The sequence below is a fragment of the Diorhabda carinulata genome, chromosome 9 (genome assembly GCF_026250575.1).
Source record: "Diorhabda carinulata isolate Delta chromosome 9, icDioCari1.1, whole genome shotgun sequence".
NCBI classification, from domain to species: Eukaryota; Metazoa; Arthropoda; class Insecta; order Coleoptera; family Chrysomelidae; genus Diorhabda; species Diorhabda carinulata.
In genome coordinates, this window is record NC_079468.1 from 263,285 (window position 1) to 283,162 (window position 19,878).

General features: G+C 34.0%; 1 protein-coding gene across 3 annotated transcripts in view; it reads right to left on the minus strand.

The window, feature by feature from the left end:
* LOC130898001 (cadherin-87A) overlaps positions 1-19,878 on the minus strand; it is a 178,957-nt gene that overhangs the window by 17,418 nt on the left and 141,661 nt on the right. For all 3 annotated transcript variants that reach the window (XM_057807016.1, XM_057807019.1, XM_057807018.1), the window contains exons 4-11: positions 4,807-5,015; positions 4,432-4,563; positions 3,537-3,797; positions 3,283-3,475; positions 1,760-1,872; positions 1,489-1,686; positions 1,177-1,438; positions 879-1,123 (exon numbers count right to left, since the gene is read on the minus strand). In XM_057807016.1, the coding sequence (XP_057662999.1) occupies positions 879-1,123; positions 1,177-1,438; positions 1,489-1,686; positions 1,760-1,872; positions 3,283-3,475; positions 3,537-3,797; positions 4,432-4,563; positions 4,807-5,015 (1,613 nt within the window). The remainder of the gene's footprint in view (positions 1-878; positions 1,124-1,176; positions 1,439-1,488; positions 1,687-1,759; positions 1,873-3,282; positions 3,476-3,536; positions 3,798-4,431; positions 4,564-4,806; positions 5,016-19,878) is intronic.

Consider the following 19,878-nt stretch of genomic DNA (forward strand, 5'->3'; position numbering starts at 1 on the left):
CACACTTGTACCTCTCCAAAGAAAGTCTAGGTTAGGTGGGATTATATTTGAGAGCTCGAAACAGCATCTGACGACAAAACACAGTCAGCTCAGCGATTTTTCTTCTATTTTCTAAGCTTTTGGCCAGCTCTGGATCACCTTTAAGTCGAATTGGTATGTTTGGGAGTCGAATACTACTCCACAGACTTGTACCTCTCCAAAGAAAGTCTAGGTTAGGTGGGATTATATTTGAGAGCTCGAAACAGCATCTGACGACAAAACACAGTCAGCTCAGCGATTTTTCTTCTATTTTCTAAGCTTTTGGCCAGCTCTGGATCACCTTTAAGTCGAATTGGTATGTTTGGGAGTCGAATACTACTCCACACACTTGTACCTCTCCAAAGAAAGTCTAGGTTAGGTGGGATTATATTGGAGAGCTCGAAACAACATCTGACGACAAAACACAGTCAGCTCAGCGATTTTTCTTCTATTTTCAAAGCTTTTGGCCAGCTCTGGATCACCTTTAAGTCGAATTGGTATGTTTGGGAGTCGAATACTACAGAAATGGATTAATCTGTACCAGTTAGAGGATAAGAAGCCGTCGAGTATATAGTTTTTTGGTCTTAAAGAGGCTTCCAAGTTTTTGTGAAGCAGCCTTTGCTGCGTCAAACTCAATCAGATCGTTTCCAACGTACTCCAAAATATTTTCAAGATCGGTTAAGGTGTTGATCGAGTTTATTGAAGCGAATGATTTGAAAGACAAGAAATATATCCGGGAACACCGTAAATCCTTCAATATTATTGATAAAAATTTAATGAATTTTTACACAATTATATTGGACAAACAACTGACGCGATTTCAATACGATTTAATGAACATAAATGATTTTTATACTCACAATAAACTGTAAATTGTATTCCGGTTTCGTTTCGTAATCTAAACAAGGTTTTTTTCCAGGCGTTTCACAATCCTTTACAATAATAGTTCCAGTGCGATTGTTTACATGAAATTTTTCGGCCCCATCACCGGACAGTTTGTAAACTATTCCGTTTTCTCCAAATTTTCCACTATCGCGATCGCTAGCAGTTATCGTACTTACTAACGTACCAGAAGTAGCCGTTTCCGAAATCCTAGCAGTATAACCTATAAAAACGATTAATTATCGAAGTTTCGAAACGTCGTATCGTCCGATATACCTTCTTTGTCGAAACTAGGTGCGTTATCGTTGACGTCGATTACGGAGACGGTAACCGTAGCAGTGGAAGATAATTGCTCATTGGTATTAAGTTCTTTAGCCTTAGCTAAAATTATAAATTTCCTCTGATTGAGATCTTCGTAATCCAAAGAACTATTGGCAACTCTAATGGTGACAGGCGTCCAACCTTTGGCCGTTTTCGGTTCGATGGAAAACACTTCGTATATGTCGATAAGATCGAGTGAAAACGCCGCGTTTTCCCCCTTTAAAAACATTCGTTAAACGAATTCGAATCGAAATTGAATCAACTTACTTCATCCGGATCGTTAACCGTCATATCTAGTCCGGGTAGAGCGGAACCTTCCAAGATATTTTCGGGAATTTCCACGGTGTATTCTCTCTTGTTGAATTTCGGTGGTTCGTCGTTGACGTCTATTATTTTTACAACTGCTTCCGCTGTTGAAATAGTTAGAGGCTCGTTGCTTTTGATACCGTTAACCAATTCGTGTGCCTACATAACAAGATTTTTAATTAAATGTATTCGAAATTCTACACCTTTCAATTCGGAAAAATTAAGTAAATACCCTTATATTGAATTTCAGGATTCCCTCGAGGTTATCTACCGATTCTTTGTCGATGGGTCGCGCGGTTCTCAATTCTCCGCTCATCGAATCTAATAAAAAATAGTCCATTGGATCTGAAAAAATAAATAATAAAATAATAATATAATAATTGACGATGAAAATGCGTTAAAAACATATTTAAAAAAAAAATAGATTAACGAGAAAATACGATGCTGAAATATGCCAGTTGTTTATCCCGAAGCTTACTCTTTCGAATGCGTTGTCTATCGTATCTGTAGACAAACCAGTGTAGCCGTTGCCTTCGTTTGTTGTAAAAAGAGAGATTTTTGTGAAATTTCGCGACTGAAACTCATAATTTATTAAAGTAAGTGTTGGCCGAGAAAACGTTGGACATGATTCACGTTTGACTCGCCATTCTACGACAAAAAAAAAGAGATTCAGCTAAGTAATCGGACGATCCTGAATTTGTCACGTGATTTGATCACGTATCCTTTTAATCTTTACTCGCCGAGGGTTCTACAAGACGCAACGAACGTCCGTGCTTTTGGATACAAGCTTAACTCGTTACTACATAGAAGCTTCTTAATAATCTTAATAATAGAAGGCAGAGAAACTACAATAGTTTGCGAAAATTGGGAAGAAAATTTTAAATAAACAGGAAATGTGTAAGCAATATTCAAAAGGAGCAGAATGTAGTTAAAACATCAAGAAAATCGGCTTCTAAATTTCCTGAGAAACAACAAATAACGCACCTGCAGGCTGACCACCAAAGAGATGGTACGAGAGCTGGAGTTCAGCTTCTCAGGAAGATCCAAGAAGAGGACCAAACGTACAGGATTAAACAAGACCTGTCATATTTTACTTTTGAAGGACGATATATGATGAGACTATTGTCGAGAAAGACAAGGAAGTACATTCAGGAGTGTATTTCAAAAGTTCAACTCGAAACTGGTTATCAATATCTTCTTGTGGGGTTTCTTCGGCATTTATTTGTCCTGGAAATTCCGTAACCGCCGAAATATATGAAAAATAATGTGTTGGATCTCGATTAATGCATAAAATAAAAACCGTGGAGGTAATTTTGTGCTGGGACCAAATATAGCAACAGTTCATTATGGAAAGGACGTTGTGCGAGTCCAATTGCGAAATTTGAGACTAAACGTAGATTCTGAAGGTTAAAAAGCGAGTGGACATGAAGAATTTTAAGCAAACGCCCGATTAAGTATTCCAAAACTCAGAACTATTTCAAATCGATGGGCGGAACGAATTTTTTTGCTTCCGCAACTTCAAATCCCTATTGATCTTACAATCAACGACATTTTTGATAATTTCTTCATCGGCAGAAGTCCAAAGAATCATATTAACACAGTTTATTTGATTCATTAATTGCCTTTATGACCCTATCTTATAGTAGACCTCTGCTACCTTACCTGGTGTAGTTTTTCGAAATTTTTTGTTAAAACTAAATGGCAATTAACGTCTCAGAAATTGTAAAATCTATTTTCGTAATAATAAAAACTTACTATTAACTAATTCGTATACGATTTTTCTGGGTATCCCTCGATCGCCATCTTCGGCATGTACTTTCATCACCAAAGTATTTATATCAACGTCTTCTTTTATTTCCGCTGTCAAATTACCGACGAAATACGGCGGGGTGTCTTGTACATCCCCCACGTGTACAGCAACATTAGTAGTGCTAGACAGATCGCCATCCTAAAAAAATAATAATCGTCGAATATTTATTACGAATAATTAGATTTTCAAAAATATTCACCGTAGCTTTTAAAGTGAAATAATGGATTTGTTTGTCGTTGTAATTCAATTTCTTGAGCAACTTTACGGCGCCGGAATACGAGTTTTGTTCCGAATCTAGAGTTTCCACGTCGAATATTTCACATGCATCGGGATCATCTGGCGGATTTATACATTCAACTTCGATATTCGATCCGATCGTATCTTTATCTACGACCGAAATTCCTTCGAATATTTTTCTACCGGGCGCGGTATCTTCGTTAGCGGTAATTTCGTACGGCGCCTATAAAAAAATTCCAAATATCGATAATGAACTATATGTACGAAGATGGTTTTCGAAGTATCTGTTCCTGAAAAATCTTCGACCACTGAGTCCGAGAACAAAAAATAATCCGATAGGGATAAATCCGGCGGATAAGGTCCAAATCAAACTTTAATTCATTAATTTTGATAATTGAAATAACGGATGTTTGAGACGTTGATGAAATCCATAGTTTTGATTGTTGTTTTAGTTCTGGTGTGAAAGAATGGATCCACGTTTCATCCATGGTTATGAAACGGATCAAACGCTCGATGGAAACATCTTCGCGATGAAGTTTTCGTTGTATTTTGAGCAAACGCGGCATCCATCTTCCTCACGATGTACCGCGCTTTTTGGAATGATCATCCGGTGGATTTTCACCGAGTCGTCACCTCATTTAGTTGTCCACAACGTCGCTGGTCTTCTTTCCAGTAAAAGTATTATCACAAATTCATTGAAAACGTTCACTATAAATGACTACCGACCAAATATTGAACAACGCGGTGTCTTCGAACAGTAACTACCGACATCTCTAGGTCGCGCCAGATATTTCCGAGACCATCTTCGTATTTTAAAGTTGTAGATTTAATGAAAACACAAAATATAATAATTTTACCTCGATGAATTCTGGAGGGTTATCGTTTTCGTCGGAGATAATAACCGTTATTGGCACTTCGACAATATTATTTTTACCTCCACCTTCCACTTCGTCTTCGATACTGACGATTATGTTGAGTGTATTGTTTCTCTGGAAAATAAATGTATAAAAGGATCAAAACCAACGCCAATTTTAATCTACAGTCGTTAAACTTTTTTTCTTAATATCATCTAGTTCCTAGAATCATGGATAATCCAAATCCAAATACAGCGCTTCCTCATTATGATGCACGAGTTTTAGCTTATGTTTTTTCAATAACCAAAATGAATTATGTCTAATTATTTTCAAATTTGGATATAATTGATTGCAGATATCTATCACGCACGATCTTACCTCATAGTCGATTGGTTTTGCAACGGTTACATCGCCAGTATCAGGATTCACTCTGAGTATGTCAGTTCCACCTATCCCATAACGGATCATTTTACCTTCAGGATCAGTCCCTTGTAATTTATATATCACAGTATCGACCGGAGTATTTTCTGGTATGACTAAATTGTTCATGTCCATGGTAAAGACTGGTGGTAAATTGGCCAAGCATCCTAGAACGGAAAGAAGAAAAATTTGTTCAAAAACATGGAAACTTACCGATTTATTTATTAAACCGAATTAACCGAACAAATTAGACGATAGGAAATTCGAAAACGGAAAATAAATTCATATACAAAAACATCTCAATATCAACCGGATCATTACGAATATTTAACCAATTCGAAAGCGGAATTTTCCCTTTAACTAATGAAAAATTGTTTTCCCCAATAATACATCTGGAGTTGAAAATATAATCCACACAATTACATCCAGCACCCTTAGAAACATAGGAGTACAAATCATTATTTTTCCGAAAGAATTAAATCAAATATAAGATTGATGTATATAAATATGTTTTGAAAAATCATTTCTTTTTTTAAATATAGAAATAAAAGAAAAGCAATAAGGCTTCAGACATACATCAATATTCATACTATGCTTTAATGATCTAATTAAGGTTTTCGACACGCTTAAACTCGAAGATTTTACAGAAAGAACAAGTAAAAAAAATGATACAAATAATTTAATTCACTAAATCGTACAAAAATACAGCAAATAACAAATTCAAAGATGGTATTCCAAAAACAACAGACGGTATAAATCCAGAAAGAGGATACGCGATGGGAACCTGGGGGATCCTCCGATTTATGTGTTACGCAGAAGATGATCCAATAGACTGCAAATTAAATCTTCCTTAAATCAATAACCGGGGTAAACCTCTGGGGTAGACATTAAAGAGGCCTGCTACCAGATAACAAATGTAGTCGGATGGGTGAAGAAGAGACGGGGATCCGCTGGTGAAACAACCAGAAGATCGGCAGGTGGAGCTACATCTCAAAATCGAGACAACAGGAATCAGATAGAAAGACGGTATAAATCCAGATAGAGGATACGCGATGGGAACCTGGTGGATCCTCCGATTTATGTGTTACGCAGAAGATGATCCAGTAGACTGCAAATTAAATCTTCCTTAAATCAATAACCGGGGTAAACCTCTGGGGTAGACATTAAAGAGGCCTGCTACCAGATAACAAATGTAGTCGGATGGGTGAAGAAGAGACGGGGATCCGCTGGTGAAACAACCAGAAGATCGGCAGGTGGAGCTACATCTCAAAATCGAGACAACAGGAATCAGATAGAAAGACGGTATAAATCCAGAAAGAGGATACGCGATGGGAACCTGGTGGATCCTCCGATTTATGTGTTACGCAGAAGATGATCCAGTAGACTGCAAATTAAATCTTCCTTAAATCAATAACCGGGGTAAACCTCTGGGGTAGACATTAAAGAGGCCTGCTACCAGATAACAAATGTAGTCGGATGGGTGAAGAAGAGACGGGGATCCGCTGGTGAAACAACCAGAAGATCGGCAGGTGGAGCTACATCTCAAAATCGAGACAACAGGAATCAGATAGAAAGACGGTATAAATCCAGAAAGAGGATACGCGATGGGAACCTGGGGGATCCGATTTATATGCTAAGCAGATGATGGTTTTTCCAGATTAAATAGACAGTTTAATATGAAGAGAAAGTCTATGATCCAGTGGACTGCAAATTCAATCTTCCTGAAATCAATAACCGGGGTAACCTCTTCCAGAAATTCATTGAGTTAAATTGGAACGCCACTGGAATTGGAGTAATTTTTGGAGAAAGAGATTTGTTAATTCTTTACTGCCACACAACGCCTAATGGCGAGAAGAATTAATTTTTCAAATAGAGTTCGAGAAAAAGGGAATTTAATTTACCGATGAGGCCGGAAATTAACTACCAACTACCAACTCATACGATTAATTCGAAAATAGGGGTTCGAAAAAAAAAAAAAAAAAGATATTTACGGACGTAATTTAACGTAAAGAACGAATTATGAAAAAAGAAAATATATATTTGGTTTGTTAAAGTATAACGATTGAAAAGTAAAAAGAAATTAGAAGAAAATAGTAACCGAACAAAAAAATTTTATATAAATTAGCAGTTTCTAGAATAGTTGGATTGAAAAAATAGATTTAATTGAATTGTTACCAGACATTACACTTTTACGAGGGAGGCCTTACAACTAATACATTTGTAGTACAAGTCGTAAGTATCTTATGTACAGGGTGTTTCACGACGAGCTGAATCGATATGTATATGGGAAACAACTGCGATTAGTGTTCTGAAAATGTGTTTTCCGAAATGCTCGTTTCAACTAAAATTATTTCAGTTTTCTGAAACCTCCGGTATAACCGACCCAAACTTCGTTATTTTAAGCGGAATGCTATGGTTTTTATTAAATTTTCGGAATCTACGCGAAATTTCAATATAACTTTATGCAAGGCATCGTATGCCTAAAGTCCACCATTTTTTAATTATTTCACATTTTCGAAATTTTTGGACACACACAGCCCCCCACTAAAAAAATTATATTTCCAAGTTTAAGCGAGTCAGGTCTAATATTTTTGAGATTTGGACAAATAACACTTACATCTTTCAAAATGTGTGAAAACCTTAACACAAATTTATATAGGGTGTTCAGAAAATGGTGCCGAACTTCGCTATCTAAAAATTTCGAAAATTTAATTTTTTCAAATGGCAACACCAATTTTTCTCTTTAACTTATATATCTCAAATTAACGGTTTTTGTAGAAACTTGTAAAAAACTGAAATTTTCGTGGTTTTAATTGTCTGAATAACAAACAAACAAACAATGAAAACAGTTTGCAACGTTTAAGCGTTGCAGAAAAGTTCATAATGTCCCGTTTAGGATTTATTAATAAGATTAGCCTGCGATATTTTCCGTTTGCGATATACGTATAGACCACGATAAGTTTGGGTCCACTTCCCATATAACCGGAAGTTTCAGAGAACTGGGACACTAGTCCCAGTACTTTCCCATAGTTATTTCTTGGTCTTTTCAATATTATAGAATCTGTATTATTTGATACCTCTTTGGAAATAAGAACAAGTCACACGGGGCCATGTCAAGCTAATAAAACGCGTGGGACATGTCTTTTTAATGTAATAACTAACAACGAATGTACAAACAACATTGTTTCGGTTTTAATAAAAGGTTTGATTGGGACTATGACCTTGAAGATGAGTTACGTCGTTGGAATCAAAAAAGCGAATCAACATTCTTTTGATTTTGATTTGGTTTTTTGATATTTGGACTAAGTAACGATGATGGCGTCTGTCGGTGACTTAGTTTTGGGTTATAATCATGACGCAATTTGGATTACTTCTACCGATCATATTAGAAAATTATTTGAGACCAAAGTAGCTCTAATAAATAGAAACGTCGAAAGATGGTCGCTTCGAATATTTATTACATTCTTTATTTGATAAGTTGTTGGTTTGACAGTACGCAGTATTTTCAATTTTCAGTAATCACAATTTATGATAATTTTTTTCAGAATGTCTCTATATGACGAATAATTTCCTTGGCATGTACAACGATCTAAAACACCAAATATCTCCCGAACCATAAATTTTATCGAGTTAAACAAAGAGCACCATTTTGTTGAAACATCGATTGAAAAATCTATTTTTACTATCTTTAAATTGTACAGGTTGTCCCTGGAAAAGTTACGGATTGTTAACTATTGGAGATGAGCCGCCACTGGCCTTCACGTAAAGAGAAATGATTTATTGTCGAATAATTGTCACAATTTTTAGACAAAACCTTGAAAAAACTGATAAAAAAACATAAAAATAACTAAAGAAAGATACAAATACGATAAAATTTCAATATACAGAAGAAAACCACAATTAATAACAAAATTATGGGTTATAGTAATAGATAATAATTAGTAGTTAAGTTAGGTTAGGTTATGTTTAGGTTAGGTTAGATTAGGTTAGGTTAACAAGGAGGTTAGACAAGGAGAAATGATTTATTGTCAAAAAATTGTCACAATATGTAGACAAAACCTTGTAAAAACTAATAAAAAAACATAAAAATAACTAAAGAAAGATACAAATACGATAAAATTTCAATATAAAGAAGAAAACCACAATTAATAACAAAATTATAGGTTATAGTAATAGATAATAATTAGTATTTAAGTTAGGTTAGGTTAGGTTAGGTTAGGTTAGGTTATGTTTAGGTTAGGTTAGATTAGGTTAGGTTAACAAGGAGGTTAGACAAGTAGAAATGATTTATTGTCAAAAAATTGTCACAATTTGTAGACAAAACCTTGTAAAAACTAATAAAAAAACATAAAAATAACTAAAGAAAGATACAAATACGATAAAATTTCAATATACAGAAGAAAACCACAATTAATAACAAAATTATAGGTTATAGTAATAGATAATAATTAGTATTTAAGTTAGGTTAGGTTAGGTTAGGTTAGGTTAGGTTAGGTTATGTTTAGGTTAGGTTAGATTAGGTTAGGTTAACAAGGAGGTTAGACAAGTAGAAATGATTTATTGTCAAAAAATTGTCACAATTTGTAGACAAAACCTTGTAAAAACTAATAAAAAAACATAAAAATAACTAAAGAAAGATACAAATACGATAAAATTTCAATATACAGAAGAAAACCACAATTAATAACAAAATTATAGGTTATAGTAATAGATAATAATTAGTATTTAAGTTAGGTTAGGTTAGGTTAGGTTAGGTTATGTTTAGGTTAGGTTAGATTAGGTTAGGTTAACAAGGAGGTTAGACAAGGAGAAATGATTTATTGTCAAAAAATTGTCACAATTTGTAGACAAAACCTTGTAAAAACCAATGAAAAAATATAAAAATTAAGTAAGTAAAGATACAAATACGATAAAATTTCAATATACAGAAAAAAACCACAATTAATAACAAAATTATAGGTTATAGTAATAGATAATAATTAGTATTTAAGTTAGGTTAGGTTAGGTTAGGTTAGGTTAGGTTATGTTTAGGTTAGGTTAGATTAGGTTAGGTTAACAAGGAGGTTAGACAAGGAGAAATGATTTATTGTCAAAAAATTGTCACAATTTGTAGACAAAACCTTGTAAAAACTAATAAAAAAACTTAAAAATAACTAAAGAAAGATACAAATACGATAAAATTTCAATATACAGAAAACAACCACAATGAATAACAAAATCATAGGTTATAGTAATAGATAATAATTAGTATTTAAGTTAGGTTTGGTTAGGTTAGGTTAGGTTAGGTTATGTTTAGGTTAGGTTAGATTAGGTTAGGTTAACAAGGAGGTTAGACAAGGAGAAATGATTTATTGTCAAAAAATTGTCACAATTTGTAGACAAAACCTTGTAAAAACCAATGAAAAAATATAAAAATTAAGTAAGTAAAGATACAAATACGATAAAATTTCAATATACAGAAAAAAACCACAATTAATAACAAAATTATAGGTTATAGTAATAGATAATAATTAGTATTTAAGTTAGATTAGGTTATGTTTGGGTAAGGTTAGGTTAGATTAGGTTAAGCTAAGTTTTGTTAGGTTAGAGCCTTAGAGTTGTCGAATTTATAATTTAGAAAATGTACTTAAACATAAGTGATTTTGAAGAACTATAATTCACGATACCCGGGACACTCTGTATGTTCTTGAGCTGATAATTGCAGTGTATCGTGTATTTTATATTTATTCATTTCGTCGAAAATATTATTTTCGTTAAACAAAAATATATTCTAACACTAAAAAACTTGTATAAAGTTTAAGAAAGTTATATTAACGAACTTGTTTCGAACTTTGTTTTAGAAGACCTCCAACTCTGGCGAGACACATTTATTGCAAATTATTTAGTCGCGAAATAATATATTTTAAATTCTCGTTATTATTTCAAAAAAAAAAAGTACGTAGTCTAAAGTTTATCCGTGTGACAAAAGAAAAATTAGTTTGTCCGATGATTTATTTATTACCTATTATAACCTTTTAATAATTTTAGTTAAAAAAAAAAAGTTTAAATTAGTAATAAATCCCGTCTCAAAGTAGTATCAATGAATAAAGTTCATCGGCAAACACTATTTTTCGAAAGAGATTTATAGGGAGCTATTTATCTTTTTCTCGGGAAGATCCCTTCGAAATCCCTTTTTCTTTCGGCGACGCAGTAAACAGACAAAAAAGTTAATTGCCCTCTTAGGGATAACAATTCGAGAAATTAAATAGAGTGTGTTCGTTCAATCCTAAAATTACACTATAAAACCGGAGGACGACCAGATATAAATGTCTATCATTTACTTAATCCGCCAGAAACGTTTCAATTGTTTGAAAAACAAACCTTTTATCTCGATTCTTATTATGGATAATCGTTTTCATTTATTATAAATCGTCGATTAAAAACATTTAAATGATATTAGATATTGATAAGATACAGAGAAAATAGTGAGAAGGTTTTTTTTATTATAATAACGAAAATCTTGGGCAAATTGTGTACAAAAAAAAAACACGACGTGAGCCTACTATACAAAGTTACCTTTACAAACAATGTATATGGAGACAATAAAAATTCGCATCACGAAACTTTCCGCTATAAAAACACACGAAAGAATAAAATTTCATGACGGAAAACAAAAATGAAATGAGAGAGTCCTCGATGAAAGAGCCCTCTCTCTGCATTCATAATTTCTAAAACGACACCCACTCTAATTATGAGGCAACTTAGACAATGGGATGGTTTATGCTGTCGAAGACAGAACTGGCGAATTAAAAAGTTTCCTCCGACAATATTTTACTTCTTCAACTTCCACTTGAGGAATTTGTCTATTTTCAACCAAGAAATCACGTACAGGCGCGTCCAATAAGTAATATTCCAACGTCTATAACTTAATTCGTGCTGTTTGATAACAGATGGCGTCACTTGTATGATATTACATCATTCCAATATTCCGAAACTGCGTTGGAAAGCTACGTCTTTTCAGTACATGTCGAATTTTGTTCTTGATAAATATTTTTGCGAAAAATACTGCCGAAAGTCCTCGTATTTCGGTGGAAGTTTATACTCTAGTTGAGCCAACGTTCTAAAAGTGGTTTGCACGATTTAAAAGTGGCGATTTTGTTTTGGAAGACGATGAAGATGAAGGAAGATCGTTGCCAAGCACAAGAAGACCTCAAAGAATCTTTGGGTGTCACTCAGACAGCCATTTCAAAACGTTTAAAAGCAAGGAAATTGGGTTCCGCATGAACTCAAGCCGGAAGACGTCGAAAGGCGGTTTTGCATGTCTGGAACGTCATTTTTGCAACGGATTGTTACTGGTGACGAAAAATGGATCCATTACGACAACCCCAAGCGCAAAAAATCAACCAATTCAACGGCAAAGCCGAATATTCATGGCGCGAAGGTGATGCTCTCTATTTGGTGGGATCAGAAGGGTACGCCGTATTAAGAGCTGCTAAATCCTCACCCTCCTTATAGCCCAGACCTTGCTCCTTCTAACTACCATTTGTTCCAATCGATGCAGAATACCGTAACTGAAAAACGGTTCTCATCAGAACAAGACATCAAAAAATGTATTGATTCATTCTTGACTGCCAAGCAGGCGTAGTTCTTTTGGGATGGGATCCACAAATTACTAGAAAGATGGTAAAAGATCGTAGCTTCAGATGGGCAATACTTTGAACAATACTATAGTACATGTTTTTCTTAAATAAACGTTCAAATTCTGGAAAAAGTTGTAGACCACAATAAGATTCTACCAAACTTCGAGACTTATTTAATTGCCAGATCAATAGATGACACTTAAAACTACTGGAGTAGGTTGTACAACCACGAATTCTCTCTTCTCCATGGTCCCTTTTTTACTCTTACTATTTCCCTAGCTCTGCGTAACGTCCATGTTGGTGCTACGTACGAAAATACGTAGTACCTGATTAGTCTTAATTTTAGTTGTACCTGTATATTTGTCTTAAACGTTTATCGTTAGATAAACTAACTAAAAATATTTTGTACCTCTTCATTGTTATTATCGTCGACATATCTAATATTGTCGATTGCATCTTCGATTTCATCTGATAGTTCTACTCGTATTTTACTAAACATTTCTTCAGGGTAAAAATTGACTGCAATCAAAGTCCTTCTATCATAGATTCTGGGGGTGAGAATATACTTTAAGGACGTCGCAAAGAAAAATCGATTCAAGCGGAAAAAATGTGTATGCTTAATGAACAGCTGATGCAAATATATAAGGTTCTAGCAGAGAAATATTCAAGTTTAGGTTAATCTAAAGCGAATTTTCTTATAACAAAACATACTGCGAAAAATAGATAAGATAAGATCGAAGGATCTTGCCATAAAAATTCAAATACAAAAGAGATGCTGAAAATGCGGCGCATCTATCCAAAATAAAAGGTTTATTAAGGTCTCGAAGAGCTTGCTTCAAGTATATACAGTTGCCACAAATGATTTCTCGTTGTTTTTTCATTCGCTTGTTGTTTTTCTCTATTAGAAATCCTTGTACACAATCTTTTTGAAAGAACTTTGTCCACAACGTTAATAATAGTATTCTGTAGTATTTTTTCACAAAAACGTTTAGACACATCAAGCATTCAAGTCTACAGATAAATTTAATGAGAAACTTATTTCTATGTCGTACTTTATGAACACAATTTGTTTAGATTTTTGCAACTATCTTGAACTATCTATTATCACAACCGAGTAAAACTATTTTAAACAACTGAAAATTTATTTCCCATTTCTCGTAATCAACGTAACGAGTCGTTTTTCCAATCATTCCGATTATTTGTGTTTTCGTAGTTGTTTGTTGTTCGTGTCTATTTGAAAGGTTGCTTCCAGTGAAACGTAAAAAAAAACAGTCAATCAATCGCAGATTTCTGTGGGTTTTTGATGAAAGACAACATCACGCTTCCATTGGCTCACAAACAAAACAATAATTGTTGTAGATGTTGATTTCCAATTGGAATAATCGTCATTATTTTAATAAAAGTTGTTCGCATTTAAAGTTTAAATTTAGTTAACTTATTTCCAAAGATTTTACAGTATTATTCAAACAATATGTTACATTCATGATCCGCAGAATGTTCTGATACAAAATGGCTTGTCGGTAAATACAAATTTCCATTATGTGGTTCATAAATCTAACTCATGTTCGTACGAACGAAGAATTTAATATTAAAACCTCGAATTTTAAATAAAAAATGAACAAATATTCGGATTCGACGATTCGACTAAAACAAAATTACGTTTTTACAGATAAAATGTACTGTTTTCCTAACAAAACGTTTCCATTATTAAGAATTTTCCTTTAGAATAATCAGCTAGTATTAGTTTTGTTCGCGGAAGTGATCCCGAACATGTTTTGTCATCAGATTCATACGTATTCGAAATATATTAGGATTAGTACACTTTGGCATTTAATTTTGCCACAATCCCACTAAGAAAACTCTTATAATACTGCTACTAATAACAACGGACACTTTTTGATACATTCCATACAGGTTGGTGCAATAAAAAGTGCATATTAAGCTGTCGGGGGGAATTACTATCGTTTGGAAGGCACGTTCACGAAGTTTCCACTACAAGGCGATTATAATGTTATAGTGTACGACGAATTAATGAAGCTCCGAGTGCTAAATTGATGTAAATATCGGTAGAAGTGATACCGAACATGTTTTGTCATCAGATTCATACGTATTCGAAATATATTAGGATTAGTACACTTTGGCATTTAATTTTGCCACAATCCCACTAAGAAAACTCTTATAATATAGCTACTAATAACAACGGACACTTTTTGATACTTTACATACAGATTGGTGGAATAGAAAGTGCATTTTAAGCTGGCGGGGAGGATTACTATCGTTTGGAAGGCACGTTCACGAAGTTTCCTCTACCAGGCGATTATAATATTATAGTTTACGACGAATTAATGAAGTTCCAAGTGCTAAATTGATGTAAATATCGGTAGAAGTGATACCGAACATGTTTTGTCATCAGATTCATACGTATTCGAAATATATTAGGATTAGTATACTTTGGCATTTAGTTTTGCCACAATCCCACTAAGAAAACTCTGATAATATAGCTACTAATAACAACGGACACTTTTTGATACTTTACATACAGATTGGTGGAATAGAAAGTGCATTTTAAGTTGGCGGGGGGAATTAATATCGTTTGGAAGGCGCGTTCACGAAGTTTCCTCTACCAGGCGATTATAATGTTATAGTTTACGACGAATTAATGAAGCTCCGAGTGCTAAATTGATGTAAATATCGGTAGAAGTGATCCCGAACATGTTTTGTCATCAGATTCATACGTATTCGAAATATATTAGGATTAGTACACTTTGGCATTTAGTTTTGCCACAATCCCACTAAGAAAACTCTTATAATATAGCTACTAATAACAACGGACACTTTTTGATACATTCCATACAGGTTGGTGCAATAAAAAGTGCATATTAAGCTGGCGGGGGGAATTTCTATCGTTTGGAAGGCACGTTCACGAAGTTTCCACTACAAGGCGATTATAATGTTATAGTTTACGACGAATTAATGAAGCTCCGAGTGCTAAATTGAAGTAAATATCGGTAAAGGGTTTTGTAGAGACTAATTCAACGTTTAAACCATAAACAAAAGGTTGTACAAGAATTCCTAGGACTGTTTGTTTGGACTGATTGTTTACTCGCACGAAATTGCATCCGTTCCAAGAATACAAGAATCGAAAGAATGTGATTTCAGGGAAAAGCTCGTATTTAATGATGAAATGATTAATCTATTTCCCAATTTCGACAATATCTTTGTCCCATAGCGATGGGTTTGTAAACTGGCAAAATTTTCGTAACTGGAATAGCGAGAATCGCACATTTGGGCACGATAAACCATAGCAAAGTCTTAAAATGGTACCAAAACTTCAAGAAAAGCGAATTCTAGGACGTGGTTTGAACTGAATGGCCTCCTAGTAGATCCAATCTACAGTATTAATTCAAAAAATATCGATCAGCTCAAAAAGAATATTCGAAATAGAAGCATTACTGAAGAAGTTATTCAATAACTTCTGTTCGCGTTTAGAGGAAGTCGCCTTTCGTAGAAACGGTCATCATTTCGATGGCGATTTTATCATTCTTTAATTTTATTTAAACTATGTTTATCTCATTGTTGGAAAGCTTCTTTTCAACTGCTCTGGAGTGACCTTTTCATATAGAGGAAACTCGAAATTTTACTCTTACACTGAGTAAGATGGATGTGGATACACAATGAAGACTTTTGTGTGCTGAAACCTTTCTATTAAAACGAGCAGGTTTTTGCACATTTTCATATGTTTTAAAGTCGAGGACGTGTCTTGATCTTCCTCACCAACAACTGACAACGATTCTTTACCATTTTTATACCAACTTGATGAAATAATCCACTTCAGCATCAACCAAAATTAGTCGAGACATACTAGTTGAAGTAGATGTAGGAATTGGCCTCATTTTTCGATCAAATCTCGTAGTATCTTTATATTACCTACTGAATTACACTTCTAACTAAACTAGTAGACTAACGATCACCTTGTATAGCTCAAATTTCCACACCAGCTCTCCAATCAATTTCTATTTATTCTATAGCGTATCAGATATTCTATTGTTGGAGTTCTGGTATAGATCTGACGATGTTTCCTGTATCACATTGATGAATGATTAGTTTCTTGTTAATCCCTCTATTGTTTACCTATATACAATTAAATTAATTTGTCCCGTTTGTAACCAGAGATAGAGTTAATTTTATCGTTCATAAATATCCTACGATTTTAATTTACTCGCTTTTTAATTAGAGTACGAATATATCGAAATTTTTTAGATATTAATGAGAATGTAAAAATGTTTCTCAAACTTTTTATGTCTATTAGATTATTACCTTAATCTTAAATCGGGATTATTAAATTAATCATAACCTCAAAAGTGTCATTTCAAGATAATGACGTTGTGTGACGAGGGATTAATTACATTTTTAGATTCACTCTGTCTAATAGAATGAAGACGGTTGGTTGTGGTTGCCATCCATCAGTTAACGAAATGTATATTCAGATATCAAGAGATAGATACTCCATAATCCTCATACGATTCTTTATACTAATTAAACGTGTCTAGATCCGGGGAGAACTAAATTTGACAACATCGTAAACCGACTAATCGAAATGTCATAAAATTGGACACGTAGTATTTCGAAAGTTGGTACTTCGTAAATTTGGCGATAGCGGCGCCATCTGTGCGTCAGTAGCACGACTTTCGTATAAGAATATTTCGAATAATCGATCGTAGTATGAATAGTTGATGGAATATCTTGCAATACGTCTGTGGAATATCAAATATAAAACACAATTCGTACGTAAGTCTGTAGATCCGCTTTAACGAACAATAAATATTTCATGTTATCTCTTCAAACCGATATTTCAATTATTTGCGTTATTCCTATGTACACATACAACAGCCAGCATAGATCCAGAGCGTACATTAACGTACAATCATGTATAAACAGAACTATGCCGGCATCGGCGCGGCATGGAGTTTATAATAATCTGGCATTGTTCCGAATGACCTGTTTGTTATCTCGTCTGACAACCTGTCTCTAACTTTTGTACGTATTCGGAAATTTGAACCGGCTCCACGACGACAACACCAACTCCTCCAAATATGAAAACATTCTCTGAGAGTGTCATCACATGCCGGTAGAAATTGTTTCACCTCGATGCACTCGGAGTAAATAACATATAGAAATGTCATTAAGAACGTACTTTCCAAATTTCATCCCGATTCCTTGAAATTATCGCTAATATTGATAATCAAACTTCTATTTACTATTATTGTGTAAGTAAAATCAACGGATATGTTTCTGTATTAGAATCTCCCCAAATTTAAGGGAAAAATACGTTTAGCAACGTCGCAATCTTTATATGTTGATTTATAAATTGAATGAAAAATTAGTTATTCGTTTAGCAATAAGTGATTCAAATTTATTCAAATTTAGGGAATAAGTACTTTTGGCAACAACGCAATCGTAAAATTGGTGCAGATCCCAGTTGTCGGCCAGGTGATTGAGTATAGAAATTTTGAAAAAACAAATCTACACATTAATTCGAAGCTATAGTTCAAAGGAAAATGAAATTTTTTATGTCGATTATGTTTACATCAAGGATTTTAATGACCTCCACTCAATCTCTTCACCAAACTACAAACCCCTGCATAGTTGTTCAGTTCAGTTGAAGAGTTAGTCAAAAAGTTCACCGTCCTTGGAGTAGATTTGCCAACCAATAGTTAAGACATTGTGCAAAGCCAAGAAGGAAGCTCCTCCACTATAAAAGTTCATACAAGTTGAGTTTGTAGTCTGGTGATTGGATCCTCGAAGGTTCGAAACTCCGAAGGAAACACAGACGGAAATTACGAAAGAAGGAACGAGTAGGTAGAATAGATTTGAATAAAAAGCTTACCAATATAATTTATTGCATAAAATCACCACAAATTTACTTAAATCTACTTTTATTTGGAGTTTAGATAGGTAGAGGACGATTTAGAATACATTCCGAGGTTTCATTGAATTTCTCGAATGGAGTGGGGTTGTATCTGACTTTTGGGCACGAAGTTAGGCACAGATACCTCAAGTAATTAAATTTTTATTGTTATTGAATTCATATAAACACTTTTTGATATAAATTTTTGGATGTAACTCAATATATATTAGTGAATTTATGTGAAGCTATTTAGCAAGATTCTTTAGTTTGAAGTTTGGCAACACGTCAATCACTGTACGATTCTGCGAAGCAAGTCATTACGTTCTTTATCTGGCAGAAGGCTGTATTATAAAAAGCAATGTAAAACAAGTATACTCGAAAAGACGATTAAGCTCTAATTACTTTTTTTTGCGACGGTTGAGAAACAAACAAGCCCCGCCTATTTTTTTCTCTTCCCTTTGATCCCCGAACAAGTTTGGAACAAATTGTTGGCACTCTTTTTCATCTATTTATTCCCAATGGAGACATGAAAAGTACTAGCTGCATTAAATTGTAATCCCAAGCAAATTACGTTAAAATATTTCCGCCGACTCCTGAGAATCGACGGAAAATATAGGCCAAAGTTGGATCTGAATACGAGGTGAATAAATTTCCTTCAATTTCAAGGCTAATTAACCATAAAATGGATGATTATTTTTTGACTAATTCCGAATTCAAAATAGAGCGTCTGTTTGTAAATGAACTGCATCGAAATGTTTCGTTTGAACAATCTGGGATTAGAAATTTCGAAAAATTATACGAAATAAATTTAATATGATACCGAACAGTTCCGATAATTAATCACCTACATCATTAATAATATACCTAAATTAATGTAGATTACATAAAAAAAATCTACAAGATGCTTTTGCCCACAGGTAAACAATTAAAAAACTTTCAAATTCATTTACATACTAATGAACGGTTTAGGAAAAGTTTGGAAGTTTTCAAATCGGCTGGATTTGTTCCAAAAAGATTAAAACGTTTTGAAGATTATTTACGTGAAGTCTAGAAACTCTTTCTTGATAAAAATGTATCCAAACAGATACTAGATGTAATTTTATGTCCATTTAACACTGTCTGTAACCAAGTTATCGTCTTCAGAGACTGAAGATTAGGTTAGATTAAGTTAGGTTAGGTTAGGTTAGGTTAACAACTTGGTTATCGTCTTCAGAGACTGAAGGTTGAGTTAACTTGGTTATGGTCTTCAGAAATTGAAGGTTATGTTAGATTAACAACTTGGTTATCGTCTTCAGAGACTGAAGGTTGGGTTAACTTGGTTATCGTCTTCAGAAATTGAAGGTTATGTTAGATTAACAACTTGGTTATCGTCTTCAGAGACTGAAGGTTGGGTTAACTTGGTTATCGTCTTCAGAAATTGAAGGTTATGTTAGATTAACAACTTGGTTATCGTCTTCAGAGACTGAAGGTTGGGTTAACTTGGTTATCGTCTTCAGAAATTGA